The sequence below is a fragment of the Eumetopias jubatus genome, unplaced genomic scaffold (genome assembly GCF_037043125.1).
Source record: "Eumetopias jubatus isolate StellerSeaLion01/CBP00866 unplaced genomic scaffold, mEumJub1_p1.0 scaffold_4, whole genome shotgun sequence".
NCBI classification, from domain to species: Eukaryota; Metazoa; Chordata; class Mammalia; order Carnivora; family Otariidae; genus Eumetopias; species Eumetopias jubatus.
Window position 1 is genome coordinate 80,537,157 of NW_028274810.1, and position 22,803 is coordinate 80,559,959.

General features: G+C 51.6%; 1 protein-coding gene across 1 annotated transcript; it reads right to left on the reverse strand.

Annotated features, from left to right (window-relative positions):
- Positions 1-813, reverse strand: GJB3 (gap junction protein beta 3). Its single transcript, XM_028113850.2, has one exon. It carries the CDS (start codon positions 811-813, stop codon positions 1-3), a length of 813 nt encoding a protein of 270 aa, XP_027969651.2.
- Between the last annotated feature and the right edge of the window lie 21,990 nt (positions 814-22,803).

The window sequence follows — 22,803 nt, forward strand, 5'->3', positions numbered from 1 at the left end:
TCAGATAGGGGTCATGGTGGGTGCTGACGCGTGCCTCTTGTCGTCACCAGAGTCGGAGCCCAGCTCCCCGGCCTCCACCAGCTTGTGGTGGCAGCGGCAGGTAGAGGCCCGGCTGGTGGAGGATGGGAGGCTGCGGTTTTTGGGGGACTTGTTCTTGGTTATGCCCCGCAGGACCCTGTGGAAGATGAGGTAGCAGATCTCGCAGATGGTGAGCACGATGCAGACCACAGAGGCCCCCACCATGAAGTAGGTGAAGACCTTCTTCTCGGTGGGCCGGGCGATGTAGCAGTCCACGACATTGGGGCAGGGCGCCACATTGGCACACTGCACCAGGCGCGGCATGCCAAAGCCGTGCCAGAGAGTGTGCAGCACGTAGAGGAAGAGGAACTCGATGACGAGCTTGAAGATGAGGCTGAACAAGTAGGTCCACCACAGGCCGCCATGCTTCTTGCCCGCGTTGGCGTACAGCTTGGCGCACTGGTCCCCGTGCTTCTCGCGGTGGCGGCGCTCGCGCTCCTCGCGGTAGGCCACGTGCAGGATGACCAGCAGCGAGGGGCACGTGACGAAGATGAGCTGCAGGGCCCAGAGGCGGATGTTGGAAATGGGGAAGAAGTTGTCGTAGCAGACATTGGTGCAGCCCGGCTGCTTGGTGTTGCAGTCAAAGTCCTTCTGCTCGTCCCCCCACACGCGCTCTGCGGCCACCACGTACACCAGCACGCGGAAGACAAACACCACCGACAGCCAGATGCGCCCGAACGCCGTGGAGTACTTGTTCACGCCGCTCAGGAGGGCCTGGAGCGTCTTCCAGTCCATGGTGCCCGGCGGGGGTGCCGGGGGCCGTGCCTGCCTGACAGAATAAAAGGAGAAGCTGTATGTTCACGACCAGGTGACATTTGTTGAGCATTGCCTACGTGCCAGGTGCTGTTCTGAGTTCTTTATGCGGATGGATTCATGCGATCATCCAATGACCCTTTGAGATGAGCACTGTTACTCTTCCCGAGCTGCAGGTAGGATACGGGCATAGAGAGGTTAAGTAACCTGCCAAAAGTCACAGAGCTTGTATGCGGGGAAGGAAGGGGATGTGCATGCTGATAAACAATGGCCATTTATGCAGCATTTACTGTGAGCCAGCCACCAAGCTAAACGTTTGGTGCAACATTATCTCCTTTAGTCCTTATAATGACCCCACGAGGTAGATAGTATTATGCTCCTCATTTACAGATGAAGAGAACAGTTGTAAAGCACTTAGCACAGAGTAAGTGCTCAATAAATGCTGGCCACTCATTGTGAAATCTAGAGAGGGCAAGTCACCCATTTAAAACTACAGTTGGATTCTAGGTTGGGCTGTTGGTGCCAGGCCATGCTATCCACCACCTCCTCTCCTCTTCCCTGCTGGATGCCTGTCCCAGGCCGGGTTCTTGCAACTTACTTCATCCATGCCTTGCTACTGTCTTGTGAGGGCGGGGCTATGGGCCTGTAGGGGCCAAGGGCAGGCCACCCCAAAATAGGCCACTTTGGCATGAAGATTGCTTTGAGTTAAAAGCAATCAAAACCCGTCAGATTCAGGAAAAGCTCTTTACCTCTCTTTCAACTGCCTAAAAGAATTCATATAGAGGACCAGCTCCAGGAAGATAAGTTATCACCACAGATAACTACATTTTTATATGAACTAGGTATGGTAGACAGGGGGGAACCTAGCAAGGCTTGTTTGATCAAAATCCTCTACGTCCCATGGTTTCTGAGTGGCCTGGCAAACATTTGTTTCCCAAATATTTATTCATTTTCATCTTCTGTGAATTGTATTCCTTCCCTTTGAAGTCCCTGACCCCTATTCCCTTCTCTTTAGTTCAGGATGACATATATACCTCATTTTGCCTGTCTTTGGAATTTCCTATCCGTGTGGATTCCCCATACATATGAAATTAAACTAGATTTTCTCCTGTTACTTTGTCTCATGTCAATTTCATTCTTAGTCCAGCGAGAAGGAGTTTGGAGGGCGAAGGAAATTCTTCCTCCCTGATAAGCCCCATTCTACAGAGAGGAAACAGGCTTGGAGAGAAGAAATAACCTCCCCCAGGGTCTCACAGTCAGTAGGTGGTGAAGTTGGGAGACCAGCTCAGGTTGGGGGTGAATGGAGGATGTAATAATGGTCTGGCTCCTGGCACACCAGATCCAGGGAAACTCTAGAGACAACCTCCCCTCCCCGTGCCAGAGCTGAGGGGAGCGCCAGCTCCCCCAGGCATGCCGGATGCCAGGGCTTTACGGTAGGGAGACATACTGTATTCAGGCCCCCAAATGACACATTTTTCTCCCAGTGCTGGAATGACTCAGAGGGTGTGGACGGGTGGGTCTGCATGAGTATATCTTGCGTCTAGTGCCATGGGTGTGGGAACACGTGTCTCCCCATGTGCGTGTGTGGGCCTGTGTGCACATGTGGGTGCTCTTGGAGCTGGGTTTGTGACTCTGAGCAAGCATAGTGCCTGTGGGTCCAAACCCTGCATGACTGCTTCTCACCCCTCCACTGCTACCGCCCTCCTTCAAGCCCCCATCACTCTTGCGGGTATTATTGCCACAGCCTCCTCACTGGCCTTTCATCATCCGGTCCTGGGCCCTTAGAGTCCATGAAATTGGATCATGTCACTCATTTGTTTAAAACTTTCTACTAGCTTTACGTTACGCTTAGAATTAAACCCCAGATTCTACATTCTTGCCCTCCTCTCTTATTTTCTCACCCCGATTCTCTCTGCTGTGGCCACACTGGGAGATTTGGGGGTTCTGCAATTATTCCTGCTGCCTGGAATGCTCTTCCTCCAGAACCCTGTATGGCTGGGTCTTTCTCATCACTGAGGTCTCTGCTCAAACATCATCTTAGTGGCCTCCACAGATTACTCTGGATCTAGGAGCCCCTGCCTTCCAGGTCACTCTACTCCTATCCCCTTTACTTTCTTCCTTGAATTTAATCACCATTTCAAAGTAAAATATGTTATTTTTTTTTGTTCTTATTTATCATCTGTCTCCCTTACTAGAATGTCAGCTCTGTCTTGCTTATTGCCAAGCTTATGCCTAGTGCTTGGCACACTGGAGATACTCAATAAAGGCTGGGTGAATAAACAAATGCATGCTGACTTCTCAGAGAGGCAGCTTGGAGGGAAGGGCTGTGAAGTGTAGGCAGGGACCCCCAGGAACGACCTGGACAAGATAGGTTGCGGGAAGGACTCCCCCCGCCCCCCCCCACCCCCGCCCCGGCCCCAAAGGAGAAGGCACAGTTGCTTCTCAACACCTTGGCTCTCCTGATGCCTCTTCTCTGGGAATCTCCAACAGGACGGTGTGACTGAAGACCTCATCCCAGGAGACCCTCCTTTTCTCCCCCACTTGCCCCTATGAGACCTGGCCTGTGGGGAGGGTCAGTGGAATGTGCATTGAGCACCGAGGCCTCAGCCCTGCCACTTACTAGCCCGGTCACTTCCAAGAATCCCTTGATAGTTTGAACCTCCATTCCTTCTCTCTGAAGGGAAAGATTTCCTACTTTCTTGAGCTGTTGTAAGAATCACAAGACCATTCCTTTGCCAGCCGCCACTCACCTGGTGGGAGTTCAAAAAAACTGAAGTGGTGGTTGGAGGCCCCGACTGCCAGCCCTCAGAGAAGAGGGGCCCTGTCACCGGACACCCATCAGGGTGCAGCCCCCTTCTGGGTCCTCACGTTCCACCTTCCGGTCCTGTCTGTCCAGTCCCGCCTGACACACCCCTGGGACTCGACTCACCTGCAAAGAATTTCCCTCCAAGCCCAGAACCGGGACTGGTGGAGCCAGTCTGATCACCCCCGGCTGGCGCCCAACACCACCTCCCAGCCATCCGCTTTTTCCTAGCCCGGGGACCAAGTCTTGCCGAGCTGCCGTCACACTCCAGAATGCCCCCGCCGCGACCATCCCCCTCAACTTACCTTCCTCCTCCACCCGCCGCACCCCCTTCCCCAGTTTCCCCTCCATCCCCGGCAGCTTTCGAGCCTGCGGACGTGGGAGGGCAGGGTGTCCCGGAGCCTTCCAGCCCCTGGAGCCCCCACCCCGCCCAGAATCGAGCGGCGAGAAGGCAGTGGGGGTGCTAGGGGAGACCCCTGCACCCTCCCAACCCCGCCCGGGAGCGCTCGGGTCCCGGGGCCCCCGCCCCGCACTCACTGGGAGCCCGCGTCCGGGAGCCCCGCGCGGCGGCGGGGAGGCGGGCGCAGCCCGGGGCGGTGCGGAGAGGGGAAGGTCCGGGAGGAGCCTGGGAGCCCGTCAGACCGCGGGGAGTCCGCGTCTAGTGCCGCCGCCACCCGCTGCCGGGGCGGCCTTCCGAGGGCCCCGTCGCTGCTCCGAGCCCCGGTTTCTTCATGTGGGAAATGGGGGCATCGGTGGCCATGGGCAGGGCTGTGGCCAAGGCTCCAATGAGATCAGGGGCGGGAGGCGCTCTAAACTGTGAAGTGCCGTGGCCCGGGACGGCCTGCAATCCTGACTCGCCCACACGCGTTACCACGGCTACCGTACCCGCGCCCTGCGCATCACTGTCCCCGCCCGGCGCCCGGGCCTGGACCCGGCTGGAGGCGGGGGGGGGGGGGGGGGAGCACTGTGGGGGTCGGCCCTCCCGGCACAACGGCCCTCCACTGCGGCGCCCGGCTCAGGCGCTGCGTCCTCCGAGGAAGCACGTGCCCTTTGGAGAACCAAGTGGGGCGCAGACTCTACGTCCACAAGGGAAGGGGCACGGCGAATCCGGTGCCTGGAAGGGAGATGGGGGTCATTTGTCTAGGGGTGAGGGCTGGTAGGGAGAGGTTGTTGCCTGAGTTATGCCCAGGGGCAGATCCTGTGGGGGTGGGGGTGTTGGGGGCAGAGATCCCTGGCCCTAGACGCTCTGCGGAAAGAGGAGGGCCTGCAGCTGGGCTGCAGGGGGCTGGGCTCTGGGCACAAGGACGCTTTGTCATGGTTATTAGTGTGCTATGACAAGGAGCCTCCCCAGCCTCCTTGGAGAAACCCCAGGGTTTCTGGCCTCCCTGGGAGTCCTGGGATCTTAGTCACCCCAGGGCCTGAGCCCTCACTGTCTCCATAGAACTGATATTACTAACACAGGGGTGACTATACATGGCATTTTCCCAGGACTGTTCCGGTTCACACTTGTGGCCCCAATGTAATTAACATCACCACCTTACTCTCAAAATGCCCCCAAACCTGGGAAGATCAGTAACATGATCACCCTACCTACTACTCATTTTTTTTTTTAAGATTTTTTATTTATTTATTTGAGAGATAGAGAGCACGAGAGGGAAGAGGGTCAGAGGGAGAAGCAGACTCCCTGCTGAGCAGGGAGCCCGATGTGGGACTCGATCCCGGGACTCCAGGATCATGACCCGAGCCGAAGGCAGTCGCTTAACCAACTGAGCCACCAGGCGCCCCACTACTCATTTTGATAGACAACTAACCCTGCATTGGATGCTCAGAGACATCTTTGCTCCAGGCATGGCTGGAAGACTATTTCATCCTCAGAGCCGCGGATGAGGAAAGCATGATCCTTCCTGATTTTAAGAATGAGATAACCGAGGTACAGAGAAGTTAGGTGACTAGCCCAGGATCATACAGATGATAAGGAGCAGAGCCAGCTCTGGAGGTCTCAGCCATGTAGTTTCTGGATAGTTGCAAAGCCACAGGGCAGACACCATCTTTTACTCATTGGGTCCTGGCCCCTGAAAATCATTGCTGAGGCTCAGTGCTGGGGTGGTCCGGGTGCTTCTGTGTATGGGTCAGTGCAGGGGGATGTGTGAGTTTGACAGTGTCCTGTGAGGGTCCAGGACTCTGCCATCTGCCCCCTACCACCTGTTGCTCTCCAGCATTTCAGAGCAAACCCGCTCCCCACTTTCTTATTTTGAACAATGTTTCCATCCCTATAGCATGTCCTAAAGGCGGACCTATCAAGGTCACCATGGATCTCCATGATGCTAAATCCAACAGTCATGTCTCTGTCCCCACCCTCCTGGGTCTACAAAAGCACCTGACACCGCTGACCACGGCTTCCTTCTCAAAACACTTTCTTCCTTTAGCTTCCTTGACACCAGTTTCCTTGTGCCTTGGAGGCCTCACACGCTAGTGTCCGGAGTGGGCATGTCCCAGGACTTAGCCTCTTTTCTCCTGCGTGAACTCATCCAGTCTGGGGGCTTTCCATACTCTCCACCACTGACGAGTCCCACATTTCTAGTGCTACTCCTGACTTCTCCCTGAACACCAGACTGCGTGACCAGGGCTGCCCATCTGACCACCAGGTTTCCAGTTACTTGTTTTTCCTTCCTGAGGTCAACTATCCATCTTTGACTGTATAGAAACTCTTCTTTTGACCTTTACCCAAGGGAGATATGATATGCACACGGTTCTGCTCTTTGCTATTTTTTTAAGAGATTTTATTTATCTATTTATTTGGGGGGGAGGGGCAGAGGGAGAGGGAGAGAATCCCTAGAAGATTCCACACGGAGCATGGAGCCCTATGCAGGGTCCGATCTTGTGACCCCGAGATCATGACCTGAGCTGAAACCAAGAGTTGGACGCTTCACCGACGGAGCCACCCAGGCGCCCCCTTTGCTATTTTTATTTAACAAAATATAGGATATTTTTCCTCTATTGATAGACATAGAACTACCTCATTTTTTTTCATAAAACAACTGCCTAGTATTCCATTTCCCCCATCAATAGATGTAGAGCTGTCTCTTTAAAGAGAAACAAACAAACAGCTAAATAGTATCTATACTATAATATATTTAATCAGTCCCATATGGATGAAAATTAAGGCAGCTTTAATTGTATATTTCCTTCTTTCTTTTTTAAAACACCGCTGCAATAAATATCCTTGGACAAACATCATTTAACGCATCTTAAAATTAAGTCTATAGGATATATTCCTAGAAGTGGAATTTTTGGGTTAAAGTTGTAGGCTCATTTGCAATTTTGACAGATAATGCCAAATCTTCTCCAAAGATGTTTATGCTACCACCAGACGTGAGGGCCTGTTTCCCCGTCTCCTTGCCAATGTGTGGCATGTTGTCCACCTGTGTTACCTTTGCCGGTGGTATCTCATTATACTTCTGTTTTGCATTCCTCTTATTATGAGTGAGGATGAGCATCTTTTGATGAACTCAACATCCATTTCGTTTGTCTTTCTGTCAACGGTCCTTTGCTTTTGCCCATTTTTCTACCAGATGGTTACCTTTTAAGTTATTGATTTCTTGGGAGCTCTTTATATATTCAAGAAAGAAGCCCTCTGTCTATGATACAAAGAAAAAAAATCTCTCTCTCCCAGTTTCACACTTGTATTTTGACTTTGTATATGGAGTTTTGGCGGTGCAGAATTAAAACATTTTTGATGTAGTCACATGTATCAATCTTATCTTTTATGGCTTCTGGGTTTGATCCTAATTAGAAATGCCTTCCCCACTCTGAGAGCTGAAAAAGTTTTCCTTCCATGGTTTCTCTTAGCTAAAGTAGTACTTTAATGATATAAATCAGATCATTTTCACTCCCTTATTAAATCCTTGCAGTGACTTACCATTACTTTTATACTAACACCCACTCTCCTGACTTTGGCCTACAAAGCTCCAAACTACCTGCTCCTGCTTTGCCTCCTATCACACGTCCCCTTGGTCATTATTCTCCAATCACACTGGCTTTCATTCTATTCCACAAACATGCCACGTCCAGTCCAGCCTCCTGGCCTTTACAATTGCTTTTCCCTCTGCCTGGACTGCTCTTCACCTGGTATTCCCTGGGCACCCCCTCTGAAGCCACCTCACCCACTTCCTCAGCTGTCGTGCTCAGAACATTCCCTGAAGTTCTCTCTAAGGGTGCAGCGAGCTTGCTGGGGACACTCCTGCAGCAGCTCCAGGCCTCAGACACTCAGTGCTTGTTTGCAGAGTTAATCTTGGGTGCACATAAAGTTATGCATGAGAACTGTCTGTTTGGTGTGTGCAGTTGGCTTGTTGGGTGTAAGTGGGGTAGAGTGGGGAGTAGGTAGGTATGTTTGGTGCATGTGGTTGTGAATGGATATGATGTTGCAGAGGTGGCTGGTAGGGTTTTGTGAGGCTGTGTGCATGTGCGGTTGTGTATGAGGTGGTGTCTCTGTGTGTGGTTGGGTTATTCAGCTCTGCTGACCGGGTGACTTTATGGCCTAGGTCCTATTGTTCTGCCCTTGCCTGGTCTCTTGTTCCTGACATCAGGCAGTGCCTCCATCAACTGGCCTTCGCTTTTCCTGGAGGGATCTGGAAGAGACTCCATTCAGAAAGGGGCTGTGAAGTGGCTGTCCCACTTCCAAGTCCTGCTCCCTGAGCAAGGGAATGTGTGGGAGGCCATGTAGGCCATCCCCTCGCCTCGGGGCAAGGCTGTGTCGTGCCAGGGCTTGGAAGCTGCCCGGGCCACCCACACCCCCTTCAGGGCCTACACCTGTTCTCTGGGGGTGGCAGGCCCCAAGCCTGGCCCTGTGCTTCTTCCGGCCCAAGCCTTGGCACAGGCTGGTCTTATTCCCAGGTAGCTCCCTGTGTCTGAAACTCTGCCCAGGCCTCAGGCAGGGGTTTCCCTCTCTGGCTGGGGTTCTCCTTGTGTTTGTCTATGTGCAGTAGGGGCTCAGGCCCTCCCTGGGCCTCAAGGGCCTCTCCTCCCTTGAGCAGAGTGGGGTAGGCAGAACCCACTGGGAAGCAGGTCAGGTGGACGGATGGGGCTTTCCAGTCAGGCTCCAGCATGTCTGGGGCTGTGGGTAGGAAAGAAGAGATATCCCAGGATCCAGGCTAGAATGTTGCTTTCCTTCCAAGATGCCGAGAGTTACTTGGAACTTCTGCCCACACATCCTCTAGTGGAGGTAACACATGGCTTTTCTGAGTTGCTGTTAGGCTTCAAGCATTCTGCACGTGCCCCGAATCCCACCCCTTCTCACCCACCCTGGACCTCACGCCCCCTCTCTTTCTCCTCCACCTTCTCCTTTCTGCTCTTTACTGGATCTTTCCCTTTACAGTAAATGTGCTGGTATTTCCCTGTCTTCAAGAGCAAACAAGCCTCCCTCCCCCCACTTCTCCAGCATCTGCCTCATCTCTTTCCAGTCCTTTGTAGTCAGACTCCGAAGAGTTGTCTTGATGCCGTATCTCCAGCTGTTCCCTGAACCCCCCTTGAGCTCACTCTCCTCAGGCCCCTGCTCAGCGCGGTCCGCCTAGACGCTCTTGCTGGGGCGCCCACAGCTAGGTCTCTGCACTCCCGGCAGCATTTGGTTGCCAGGACTTCACGCTCTCCTGACTTTTCTTCCTTTCTGGTTTTCCTTTCTCTGTTTCCTTCGCTGGATCCTCCAGATCTCCCTGACTTTGAAGTATTGGGGTGCCCCGGGGCTCAGTCCTCGGCTCTGTGTCTTCTCTGTCTCCACTCATTCTCTTGGCAATGTCATCCAGTCTCAGGATTTAAAATATTAGAATTAGGCTGACAACGCCTAAATGCTGATCTGCAGCCAGGCCATCCCCGCCGAATTCTGGGCTCACGGGCTCAGCTTCTACTCCACTTCACCTATGGGCACCCCGTAGGTATCACAAACTCACCAGGTCCCCCATTAAACTCCTTCCTTATTAGGATTGTCAGCTTTAGAACCAAAGCAAGCAAGCAAACAAAAAACCCCCAAAACAAAACAAAACAAAACAAAACAAAACAAAACAAAACAAAACCAAATCCCAAAGCACATGCTTGGTTAAATTTAAATTTCAGATAGTACATGGGACTAACTTATGCTAAAAAAAACTTACTTATTCTTTATTTGAAATTAAAATTGAGTTAGGAGTCCTGATTTTATCTGACACCCTGCTCCCTACATATGTCCCTCTCCATCTTTCTCCATCCTTTACTCATCCAAATGAGTAAATAGCAATTGTACTCATCTACTCGTTAAGGCCCCAAACATAAGAGTCATTGTTGAGGGGCGCCTGGGTGGCTCAGTCAGTTAAGCATCTGCCTTCGGCTCAGGTCATGATCCCAGGGTCCTGGGATCGAGCCCTGCATCGAGCCCCGCATCGGGCTCCCTGCTCCGCGGGAGTCTGCTTCTCCCTCTCCTCCCTGCTCCTGCTCGCTCTTCTCATTCATGCTCTCTGTGGCTATCTTTGTCTCTCTCTCTCTCTCTTTCTCAAATAAATAAATAAATAAATAAAACCTTAAAAAAAAAGAGTCATTTTTGACTCTCTTTTTTGTTTTTACCCCATGTTCACTGCCACCGAATCATTTTGGTGCTACTTTCAAAATGTTTTTGAAATCTGGCCACTTCTCACTGACTCTCTTGATGTTATCCTGGTAACATCAAAGCCACAGATAATTTCTTTCCTGCATTATTGCAGGCGTCTTATAACTGATCACCCTCTTTATCCCTTGCTCTCGTGCATCTGTCCTGAACGCAGCCATCCAGGGGATCATGCCCCCCCTTCTTTTCCCCAAAGTGCTCCCCTGGTTTTTGGATCACTCAGAGTGACAGCTAGAGGTATAGGAATGGCTTATAGGACCCCGTGTCAGCTGGTCCTTCTCGGGCCTCACTTGAACATTCTGGCTTCTTGGCTCTCTTGCTGCTTGGCCTCGGTGGCTTCTTTGCCGTCCATGGGCGTGCCTGGGCTCTTCCCCAGGCTTCGTGCTCGCGGGCGCACCTTTTCCTCGGGCACATTTCCCCCCGTCTCTGCACGGTGTGCTGCCTTACCTTCCCTGGCCTCCTCATTAAAATTGCTACAAATTTCCCTCCCCACATTCTCTCTCCTGCTTCATTTTTCTCCTTGGCAACTATGATCATGTAATATAGTCTATATTTTGTAGCTTCTTCTTATTAATTGTCTCTCCCATCTCTAGAATCTGTGAGGACAGCCATTTTTGGGGGTCTGTTGTGTCCACTGCTGTGTTCCCAGCACCTAAAACAGTGCCTGGCACTTTGTAGACAAAGTATTTGCCAAATGAGTGAATAAACCCATCACGCAGAATAAGCCCCCGTCCCAATGTTGACACAGAGTGGCTGTTTGATCAGTTCCTTCTAGCTTAGCATCCCACCCACCTACTCTTTAGAAGTCCCTCCCTGACCATCTGCCTCCTCCAGGAAGCCTTCCCTCACGGAGCCTCATCTCTCTCCCCTCCCTTCTGCCACCAGGCCCAAATCCCTGGTCTGGTACTCAAGGGACAAGTGGGCTGTCTATGTGGTTGGGTCTGTCTGTCTTTACCCAGCCTCTGTTCTCCCATAGGAAGAGGCTCTTTGCTTGAGCTACCCTTTGAGCTGCAAGGGTGTGGGCATCGGGGCAGCTGGGGAAGCCAGCCTGGGGTGAGGCATGTGCCAGATTCCTGAAATCAGCCTGCCACCTGCACTGTGGGAGCTTCCGGAGCCTTGATTCTAGGTCAAAGAGGTGCTGAGCACTGGGCATCAGGGAGTAGAGCCTAGATGGGTTCTGGGCTGCAGGGTCATGGTTCCTGAACTCGCTGTTTGGGGAGGTCCTGACATAGGCACCTGAGTAGGTGATTTGCCATTGGCTGAGCTGGGAAGCACAAGAAGGGAACCAGGTTGGGAGAAGCAGAAAGAAATGATAGGGTCATTGTGTCTGGAGTTGGCTAAGTGGTATGTGTGTTTGTAAATGAGATTCCAGTGCTGCCATTTTGACAAGGCCATCAGAACACTCTGACATGACTTGTAAAAGCCCCTTTTCTATGATGCAAGGGTGCATCAGACAGTGTCACTCCATCCCACACTCCATCCCTGAGCTTCACCTAATGCCCAACACAGCCCATCCCAGAGCCTCGGGGATGGGATGTGGCTCAGTGCTGGTTGTTTTCACACAACCGAGTTTTCCTCTGCATTCAAATGCCCTGCTGGGTTGTCTGTGGAACACACATGTCTGGATGTTCAGGGGCAGCAGGGTGCATGGGACAGGAAAGAGAAGAACAATGGGGAACCCTGTACATTGCTGGTGCCCACGCAAAATGGAAGCTGCTATGGAAGACAGTTTGGCAGTTCCTCCAAAAAAAATGGAGAATGACCACATGAGCCAGCAAGTCCACACCTATGTCTATACCCAGAAGATCTGAAGAGAGCATGAATGTTCATAGCAGTACCATTCACAATAGCCAGAGCAAATGTTTGGAAACAACCCCAATGTCCATCAAAGGAAGCATGGATAAACAAAATGTGGTATATCCATACAATGGAGTATTATTCAGCCTTCAAGGGAATCCAGTCTGATACATGCTACAATGTGGATGAATCTTGAAAACAGTATGTCAAGGGAAATAATCCAGACACAAAAGGACAGATATTGTATGATTTCTAGGATACCTAGAATAGGTAAATTCAGACAGATAGTAAGTCATTGGAGGCTACCAAGGGCTGGGTGGAGGCCTGAGTGTGGGTTATTATTTAGTGGGTACAGAGTTTTTGTTAGGGGTAATGAGAAAGTTCTGGAAATAGTGGTGTTGGTTGTACAACATTGTTAATGGAATTAACACTACTGAATTGTACACCTAAAAATAGTTAAAATGGCAATTTCATGTTCTGTATATTTTATCACAATAAAAATATTCAGGAAAATTAGGGATTTTAGGGGAAAATAGGAGACAAGGAAATAATCCGTGAGGAGATAGGGATTTGGGAATCAGCAGTGACCAGATGGTAATGAAGGCCATGGGAGCCCAGGAGCTCACCCAGGGAGGGAGTGGAGACCGGGAGAGCAGACCCAATGGCAAGAGCCCCTGGGAAGAGCCCTGAGGACCCCCCCCAGTGGTGGGGGGCAGTGAAGGACATTGACAGGGCATGACTGCAGCATCAGGAAAACTAGAAGAAGCCTGGGCGTATTAGTCAGTGCTCTTGATTGCAAATGACAGAAATCCAATTTGAATGAGTTTGGGTACAGAGGGGAATTGATGGTTTGTAGAAACATGGGGAGGGCAGGGGTGCCTAGGAGCCCCAGATGCACCAGCTGGAGCCAGGTCTGGCCGTGTCTCTCCCTCTTGCCTCACCTCTGCTCCTCTCTGACTGTTGGCTCCTCTCTCCACATGCTGACAGGCTTTTGCGCAGGGTCACCAGCTCTAAGCTCACACCTTCCCAAGTTTCCCTTAGAAAGGATTCAAATAATCTGGGGAGGAAGCTCGAGTGGCCCCACCTGGAGCACATATCCATATGAGGTCCAGGGGCCGGTTGCATGACCGACAGTTGCCTATAGCTCCTCCACTTGGAGCCAGGCTGGGCAGCACATACAAGGTATCTGTGGTATGGGATGAGGTACAGAGGGAAGGCAGTTTACCCTGTGAAATGGCTCATGGCACAGGGACTGGTAGCATCCACTGGGCTTGGTGGTGAAGGAATCTCACGTGTGCTCGGGAAGGGCAGGGCTGCTTGGGTGGGGTGATGGAGCAGGGACCAGATCATAGCTGGTGGGAGGGAGTGGGAGCTGAGGAAGTCCAGATGGTGAGTGCAGACCTGTTCTGGGAGGTGCAGTTGAGAAAGCCAAGAGAGAGATAAGGAGGTGGTTGTGGGAGACATGGGGTCGAGGAAGGGTTTTGTTTTGGCTTTTGGATGGGAGAGATATGAGTCTGCTGAAATGCTGGGGAGCCAGGAGAGAGCTAGAGGTTGAAGAAGCAGGAGGGCAGGAAGAGGTGGGAGAGCAGGGGTCCTGAGCATGGGGTGTGGTGGGGTAAGGGAGGTTAAAGCAGTAACAGGAGTGAGCTCACCTCATTTACTATGCTGAGGGAAGGAGGGAGGGCCGGTGTGGCTGCGGGTTGGTCTGCAGGTCTGGGGTCAGTCAGTGGGAGAGCATTCTTGGAAGCTTTTGCTTCCTCTGAGACATGGGATGAAGATCAGATAGAACTGGCTAGAAGTTTCGAGGAGAGTGGAGAAGCCTGAGAAGGCCAGACACCACCATTAACAGTGGCAGAGAACCGAAGCAGAGAAGAAGGAGGGCTGTCAGGTGGGGCTGGAGAACACGGATTTGCAGTGACCTCACTCTGGTTGGCTCCTGGGTTCACTGGAGCAAAGCCCACCACAGGGTGTAGCCACGGCAAGTACAGCTGGACTGATCCGGGCTAAGCAGGAAGGGCAGAGGGATGATGGGGATATTGGTTGGACAGCAGTTCATTCCAGTCATTATCTCAGCAAATATTGACTACCATTTTACTGTATACCAGGCACCGTGCAGGGCCCGAGGATACATTGGCAAACCAGCTGGATACTGTTCTGGCCCTCAGAGAGACTGCGGTCTAGAAGGAAGGAGACATTAGTCTAAGAGCTCCCATGTGACATGAGGGTGGTGGGAGAGATTGCGGATCCCAGGCCTAGGCAGGATGCAGAAGGAAGGGAATGCAGGAAGGGCTGGGAGATTGGGAGGAAGTCAGGGGGTCAGGTCTGGAGGTGCCTATGTGTCCCCCTGTGGGTCTGTGGAGCAAACATGAACAGATGCTGAGGGAAAGCTAGGTGAGACAGCTGGGGGGAGGCTGTGGTTAGAGAGGGGGGTGACCTACCTGCACCTGTCTCACCCTACCCTCCCTCCCTCTTGTTACAGTAGCTGACCTGTCCTTTTCCTATTGAAGTCTGAGCCTCCATCTGGGCTCTGCATCCCATTCCCTCTGGCTCTATGGGGGACCTTGACCTACTTTCCCCTCTACTGGATTCATTTCATCATTATCTAAATATTCTCAAGTCTCTCTCACTATAAAAATAAATTCTTGACCGCTCCTATCCTTTGGCAAAAATACCCTTTCATTTTCTATTCTTCTCCCAGCCACCATTTTCCAACCAGTTGTCCACACTTGCTATTTCCATGTACTTGGTCCTTGCTGTTCTCCCTTCTCCACTTCCCTGGGATCTGGTTTCTGCACCCCATTCTTTACAGATGATGCTCTTCCCATGGGTGCCAATGATATCCATGTAAATGGAATCAACACTTTTCAGTCCTTATCTAATTTGCCCCATGGCAACATTTGGCCCTGGTGATCACTTTCTCCTTCTCTAGAGAGTCCTCTCCTAGAAAATTCTAGAAGTTCTAGAAACTTCTCTAGAACATTTGTCTCTTGGCTTCCGTGACTTCATCTTCCTTCTTTGTGACATCATATTCCCTTGGCTTCTATGATATCAGTTTACCCTGCAGTCCCCTTTGCTGGCTTTCCCCCATTCTATTTGGCCTTTAAGCCTCCATCCTAGGGGATCTTCTCATCTCTACCCCCACAGACTCTGTACAGTATCAGCCACCCTCACGGCTTGAGTTACCACCTACCATAGAAGCCCAGATACAAGAGGACTCCAAATAAACTGCAACCCCCTATATTCCCAGTGAGGAGACCCTCAAAAGTTTGGGAGCTGATTTGAATACATAAACTTTCAGTGTGGTTGAAATAATAATTTACTTTATTAACTTAGTTTGCTACCTATTTTTTTTCTTTCCAAGTTTTCATTTAAATTCCAGTTAGTTGGCATACAGTATAAATTTAGTTTCAGGTGTAGATTTCAGTGATTCAACACTTACATACAATACCTGGTATTCATCTCAACAAGTGCACTCCTTAAGCCCCATCATCCATCATCTATCTATCTATCATCTATCTATCATCTATCTACCTATCTATCTATCTATTCCCATCCCCTATTTGCCCCAACCTCCCACCCCCCTCCCCTCTGGTAACTTTCAGTTTGTTTTCTTTTTCTTTTCTTTTTAGATTTTATTTATTTATTTGAAAGAGAGTGAGAGTGAGAGAGCACAAGCAGGGGGAGTGGCAGAGGGAGCAGAAGTAGCAGACTCCTTGCTGAGGAGGGAGCCGGAAGCCAGAAGTGGGGCTCCATCCCAGGACCTCGGGATCATGAGCTGAGCTGAAGCCAGACGCTTAATCGACTGAGCCACCCAGGTGCCCCCAGCAGTTTGTTTTCTACAGCTAAGAGTCTGTTTCTTGGTTTGTCTCTCTCTTTCCCCACCCCCCATGTTCGTTTGTTTTGTTTCTTAAATTCCACTTACGAGTGAAATCATATGGTATTTCTCTTTCTCTGACTGACTTCTTTCACTTAATATAATACTCTCTAGAATTTGCTACCTATTTTAAGATCACATATTATGTAGAACAATGTAGTAACCTATTATTTTTTCCTCCCCTGAACAGTTTATGAAGCAATTTTATTTAAACTTCGAACATTTTTCCGTAACACCTGGGTTATCTAACTCTAACATCATTAGAGTTTTGTTTGTTATCACTAACCTTTTACAGAATGCACAAACTTTATTTTTGCCTTTTGTTTGTTATCACTAGCCTTTTACAGAATGCACAAACTTTATTTTTGCCCAAGGTATTTGTGACATAGTGCTTTTTAAATCTGTGAATGATAATGGAAAACTTTATTCTCTGCCTTAAAGCCTGGTTGCATAATACTAGGTTGCATAACTTAAAAAAAAACCCATCTGGTAGGTGTGTATTTGTCATCGCCACAACATAACCACTTCCTTTACTGTTCTTAAAGTGTTTTTTTTTTTTTTTTTTTTTTTTATAAAGGGCTTGCCTGGAAAGACAATACTTGCTATTGTAAAGTCATAGCACCAGGAGTAATGATTGAATCTGTGTGAAATGTCTTTCTCTCCATTTTTTTCTGATTCCACCCAGTGACTGCCACGAATATCCAGGACTTCATTGATTGGGGTTATTTCAGGCTAATGAGTTTCCCCCAAAGAGCATTCTGTTGTTCAAAATGCAGTAATTGAGAGCATGCTCCACAACATGGGAGACTTGTAAGGATTTGGGTATAAGACAGATCCTTCCTACTTGAGCGATAATTTTGGACCAAAATCTTATGCTGTGTTCAGGCATTTTGCTGACAATTCCCAAGTCAATATTTCCTGACCAGTCCTTCCCTCCCCCCCACCCCCCACTCCCGGCATCCAACAGCCTACTAGATATCTCCACCTGGCTGTATTTTTATTGACTGCCTACTATGTGTCAAGCACTGTTCTAGGTGCTGGTGGATAAATGGATGGACATGACAGGAGTCCCTGTGCTCAGGAGTCCATTCTAGTGGGATGGTACTGAGAACAGACATGTAAACAAATAACATTTCATGTACTAGTAAATGCTACAAAGAAGATAAAATGGGGTCACGTGGTAGAGAGTGACTGTGGCGCACGTGCTTCATCTGGGGAGGGCTGGTCAGAAGTGGCCTCCTGGAGGAGAGGATTTCTGAGTTGAGATGTGAATGACAAGGAGACAAGTCATGTGAAGCCCTGGGGGCGGGGGGAAGAGTGTGGCCAACAGAAGCCAGGGCAAAGACTCTGAGATGAGAGAAGGCCAGTGTGGGTGCACGCGTGCAGAGGGGAGAGCCAAAGAAGAGGGGTTTGCAGAGGCGGCCAGGGCCTATCCATGTAGGGCTTTGCAGGCCACAGCAATGAGTTTGGTTTCTTTTCATTTTTACGGCCATTATGGGAAGCCACCCGGAGGGTTTTAAGCAAGGGAGTGACTTGACTGATCTTGGCAGAAGATGTTGCAGGCTGCCATGGGCAAGGGAGGAGGCAGGGAGCCAGGTACTGCAGCTATCCTGGGGCTCAATGAGGTGGCTTGGCCTGGGGGACGAGGCACTTGGAGATGATTGGAAGGGAATGAACTTTGAACTTGGAATTATACCCAATATAACTTACTAGTGGTGTGGATGTGCTTATGAGGAAAGCAATACCTAGATTTTTGAACTGAGCAGCTGGGTGGGTGGGGGATGTCACCTTCCAAGGTGGGAAGACTGGGAGAGGGCGTAAATCCGTTCTCTGGTAGGGGGTTAGGAGTTTTGTTTTGGATGACTAATGGGAAGTTGGATGCATGAGTCTAACACTCGTGGGAGAGGTTAGGTCCGAACGTATAAATGTGGGAGCCATCACTTTATAGATGGCTTTATAGATGGTACTGGACAAGGTCACAGAGGGGAAGAGAGGGTAGAGAACTGGGCCCGAGGGCACCCTGCATTTAGAGATCAGCAAGAGGAAGAAGAGGCATCGGTGGAGATCAAGGAGGGCCCCTCAGCAAGGTGGGAGGGAAGCCAGGAGAGCGTGCTGCCTGGAAGCCACGGAAGATGGTGTTTAAGGAGGGAGCTCTCGATGGCCAAATGTCGCTGAGGGAGGAAGACGAGAATGAAGAACTGACCACTGGATTTGGCAACTTGTTGGCCATTGGTGACCTTGACAAGAATAGTCCTGACTAAAATGGGTAAATGCAATAAGGGAGTGGAGACAACAAGTGTAGACAACCTTTAGAGAATTTTGTTTTTTTGTAAAGGGGGTGGTAGCTGGAGAAGGATGTGGTGTCAAGAGGGAATTTGAAAAAGAGAGAGGACATTCTAGCATATTTACAGGATTGTGGGGCAACAAGTGTGGAGCACAGTCCAGAGTAGGTGAGAGGTGAGGGCTCCAGTGTCCAAGTGGAGGGTGTACCAGGAGCAGGGATGCTCATCTGTGTCCCAAGGGAGAAGGCAGGGTGAATGGGAACCTAATGTCTGCCTGTCAGCCGAGGAGGTTTAGGGGAACGGGGACTGGAGCCTTGGGGAGACAAGAGAAGGTATGATACAGTCATCTCGGAGACTAGGGTTAGAGTTTTAGGAAAATGTAGAATTTGCTAGAGAGGCTGAGTGCCCACCTGAGGTTTGTGGTCAGAAGTTTCCATTGAAACCACTCAGTCCAGTTGTGTTATTCTCCAGGTGCTCTGGAACAGGTGCCACATGGAGAGTGGGGTTGTACTGGGGTTGGGGTCTTGCCTGCTGAGTAACTATAGCAGCAGGCAAAGGCAGGCAGCAGCGGATACATCTACGAAGGGCCCTCGGAGTCTAAGCTGGGGAAAGAGGGACAGAGGTCACCGAAGGGGTGATAGACAGCGACATGGGGGAGGTCCCATGGATGTGGCAGAGGAAGGGCTGGAACAGGAAGCAGATAGGTGGGTGGTGATGAGCCCTTGGTACTGACCCGGTCTGGGGTGTGAGCACGTATGTGGGTGGGTTTCACAGATGAATAAAGATCCATGGAAACAAGGAAGTCAAAGCACGGAGAGGTGGGTGTTAGAGGTGAAGTCACCAGAAATGGTAATAAGTACAGTATTCGAGAGAGAGAGAGAGAGAAAGAGAGAAGGCGATCCAGGGGCTGAGCTGGTCCCGCAAAGAGAGGGGATGAGCAGGCTATCTTATCTATCTCTCTGACTCCACGTGTCTGTAACTGAGGTTATCCGGATCTCCCGCAAACTTGCTCCTCCATTGGGGAGATGGCACCACCACCCAGAGCAGAAACCTGGGTGTCACTTTGGTGCCTCTCCACCTGGTCCCCACACCTACTCAAATCACCAAATCGATCTGATTCTATCTCGTAGGTCTTTCTTAAATCCAGCTACTTCTTCATCGCCACTGCACACACCCTTGTTGATGCCATTGTTGTTTGTCTCTTGGCCTGCTATGTGAGTTTCCAAATAGGTGACCCTGCCTTGGCCCCTCTGCACATTAACCAGAGGCACTGTGCCTTAGATCACATCACTTCTGTGCTGAGTCTCTCCAGTGACTTCTTGTTGTCCTGAGGATAAAGTCCAAGATGATTAACAGGGCTTTATCAAGAGAGTGCTGCATTGACGGAGCCCCTGTCTACTTCAGCCTGACTCTTCCCATGAGCCCCCCCACCAAGCTCCAGCCCTCCTGGGGTACTTCCCATCCTTGTCATCAGGCTTGCTCACCCTCCGCCTGGCAACCCCTCCTGCTCTGCTTGGCAAAATTCTCTTCTTTCTCCAGGTGTCACCTTAAGAAGTCTCAGGGAAGGGGCGCCTGGGTGGCTCAGTCTGTTAAGCGTCTGCCTTCAGTTCAGGTCATGATCCCGGGGTCCTGGGATGGAATCCCTCATTGGGCTCCCTGCTGAGCAGGGAGCCTGCTTCTCCCTCTCCCTCTGCACTTCCTCCCCCACCCTGCAAGTGTGGGCTCTCTCTCTCTCTCTCTCTCTCAACTGAATAAATAAAATCTTAAAAAAAAAAAAAGAAGCCTCAAGGAAGCATTTCCTGCATTCCTGGATGTTGGCCCCACCTTCTCCCTCCCCTCACTACCCCGTGCTCCCCAGCATGCCATGAGCTGTCCTCTTCATGGCATGTAAACTCCATGAGATCGGGGACCGTATCTGATTCTTCCCAGATGAATCCTTGGGACCTAGCATGGGGCCTGTCACATCAAAGTGAACAATAAATATTTGTTGATTTGAATCCAATGGGAGATTCTCAACGCGGAGCAGCTCTGGGTGAAGACAAAGTCCCAGGTGTGGTCCTGTGAGTGCGTAGCTAAATGGAGCAGAGGGGGAGGTCATGAGAGACACAGAGGGCATGGAATGAAAAGGACAGAGTGACGCCCAGATGGTCCCCGCAGCCCTGGGCTGTGAGAGAATACCCAAGGCCCTGACTCCTCAAGTCTTTCATGAGCGGAAGAGCAATGAGGGGGCAGCAAAGGGGGGCAGGGCTGAAGGTGGAGGGGAGAGATGGCAGGGGCCCAGCCGAGCGAAGAGATTTCAAGAAGGGGGAGGTGGAAAGTCTGAGGGGGTAGTGAGGGTGGGTGGGGGGGTCTTGAGAGTGTGGGTGGGGCTGAGGATAAAAGTGTCCCAGCTCAAGTGTTTCCCAGAGGATTCTTCCAGCTCCTCTGGGGCCTCGGGCTGCTCAGATGGTGTTCCGGCTCTGTCTGGCTCACTGGCTCGGGACTTAGGACCTCTGGGAACAGCTCCCACGAAGAGGGCTGCCACAGGAGTAGTCAGGTCCCCGGATGCCCTCACCCTATGCTGGCCCTGCAGCGGACACTGGAATGGGGACTCTGGACTCCCACAGGGAGTGGGCTATGGCTGGTCTGCTGGCCTGCACGTGGGAGCTACGTTGGTTTGAGTAGTATGGGGCCATCTGGTTCTGAATGGGTTGAGAGTGCCAGCCTGTTTTCTGGGATTGGGTGGTCACAGCTCTGGTCTGGATTAGAGGTAGAGCCACCCTTATTTCCTGGGACCAGGAATTCAGTGGATGGTATTTGTGCCCTGCCCATGTCCCCTTTACCGGGGGACACCCATTCCCTAGCTGCTATGGAATACAGGGTGCTCGTGGCTTATAGCTGCCCCTGGAGAATTGACCTTGATTGGATAGGAGTCACCTACCCCTTCCTGCCAGCCTTCCTGCCCACGGACTGGCCTGAAGCCAACGACTGACTGATACAAGAGTTCCAAAGCCTGATGCCCTCTCCTCCAGTGGGGACAACTCAGCGGTGAGATGTACGGTCCAAAGGCCCCTCGCCGCACTGGGGTCAAGGCTAAGTTTCCCTGAGCCCATACCCAGCTCGGCCTCCTCCCTAGCCTGCTTCCCTTGCTCCTTCCTCTGCGTGAGCATGAATTCTGGCCACTGGCCCCACTTCTGGGGCCCTGACCTAAGATGCGCGTGATGCCCGATCTCATCCCATAGCTGGGGGGAGGGGGAGGCACAGAGGCTCTCTAGGGGCCACAGGAGACACAGCCCCCTGCAGACTCACCCCATCTCTAGGCCAGTTTCCTCAACTATAAATGAAACGTTTAGGTTAGATTTAGTTAAAACAGCAACAACGAGGCAACTTACAAACAAATGGGAGGACAGCTTATCCCTGGCTGAGGTGTGGTGAAGGATTCAGGTAAACAAGACAAGTCCCTTCCCCCAAGCAGCTCATAGGCCATTTACTCATTTACCAAACATTTATTAAAGGTAGCTGGGGACCTGGGTGAGTCAGTGTCCTGCTCATGAAGGGCTCACGGACTGATGGGGAGAATGGCAGAGGCACAAGCTAGGCTTAAGGGTTCGAACCTTGGGGTCTGAGGAGGGGTCCCAGGGGAGGAAGGAAGGGCATTCCAGGCAGAAGGAACCCATATCCGAAGGCCCGAGCTGTGACGCGGCATGATGTGTCTGGTTGGGGACCCATAAGGCCTTTGGTTTTATTGGTGGGTACAAGGAGGGAGGAAGCAGGGGTGACGTCGGGGAGGTCAGCAGGGACCAGATGGAGGGGCAGTGGGGAGTAGTGGTGGTAGCGGGAGAATTTTTGAAGCAGGAGGGACGCCACAGTCAGGTGCGTGTGTAGAAAGACCACTCTGTCCCTGTGCTGGAAGAGCGGTGGGAGAGGAAGGGCAGACTCGGGACGTTTGGGGTTGGAATTGGCCGACTGTGGTACTGTACTGGGTTGTGCACCGTGAGAGGCTGGAAGATGGGAGGGCACGAGGAAGTCAGGCCAGCTCCCGGCTCAGACAGCTGGGTGGCTGGCACGCCATTCCTGGGGTGGGGTGGGTGGGTGATGTGTGAGGAAGGGTGGGTGCGGTCTGTTCGGGAGCTGCTGACTGGAGGAGACCTGGGGGCCTCCCGGAGGGTTGGGCCCTGGGCAGATGGTGGGAGGCTCGGGGACTCAGGGGCAGGTCCCGGCTGGGCGTGTGGTTCTGGGAGTGGTCTGGGTCTGAGTGGTGGGGGAGGGGGTGGGAGGGTGAGGGATGTGTGTCCGGGGAAGAGAAGGGGAATTCCTCAGACGTGAGGCTCTCTGAGGGACCCTTTAGCTCGGATGCTCTCAGCAGGTCCCTGGCCTGTGGGGATAGCCCCCTTGGACGTCCTGGCAGACTCCCCATCCTGGGCTTGCTCTCAGCACCGTGCACACGCTCCAGGCCTTCTCCTCCCACCCTCAGAGGAGACTCGCCTCCCTGAGACCTGGGCTGGACAGGGTGAGGGAGGCTGGCATGGTGGAGGCGGAGGCCTCCTGAACTACATGCATTCACCTGAGGGACTCCTTCTGAGAACTGAGCCACGCTGGGCCCGGGGTC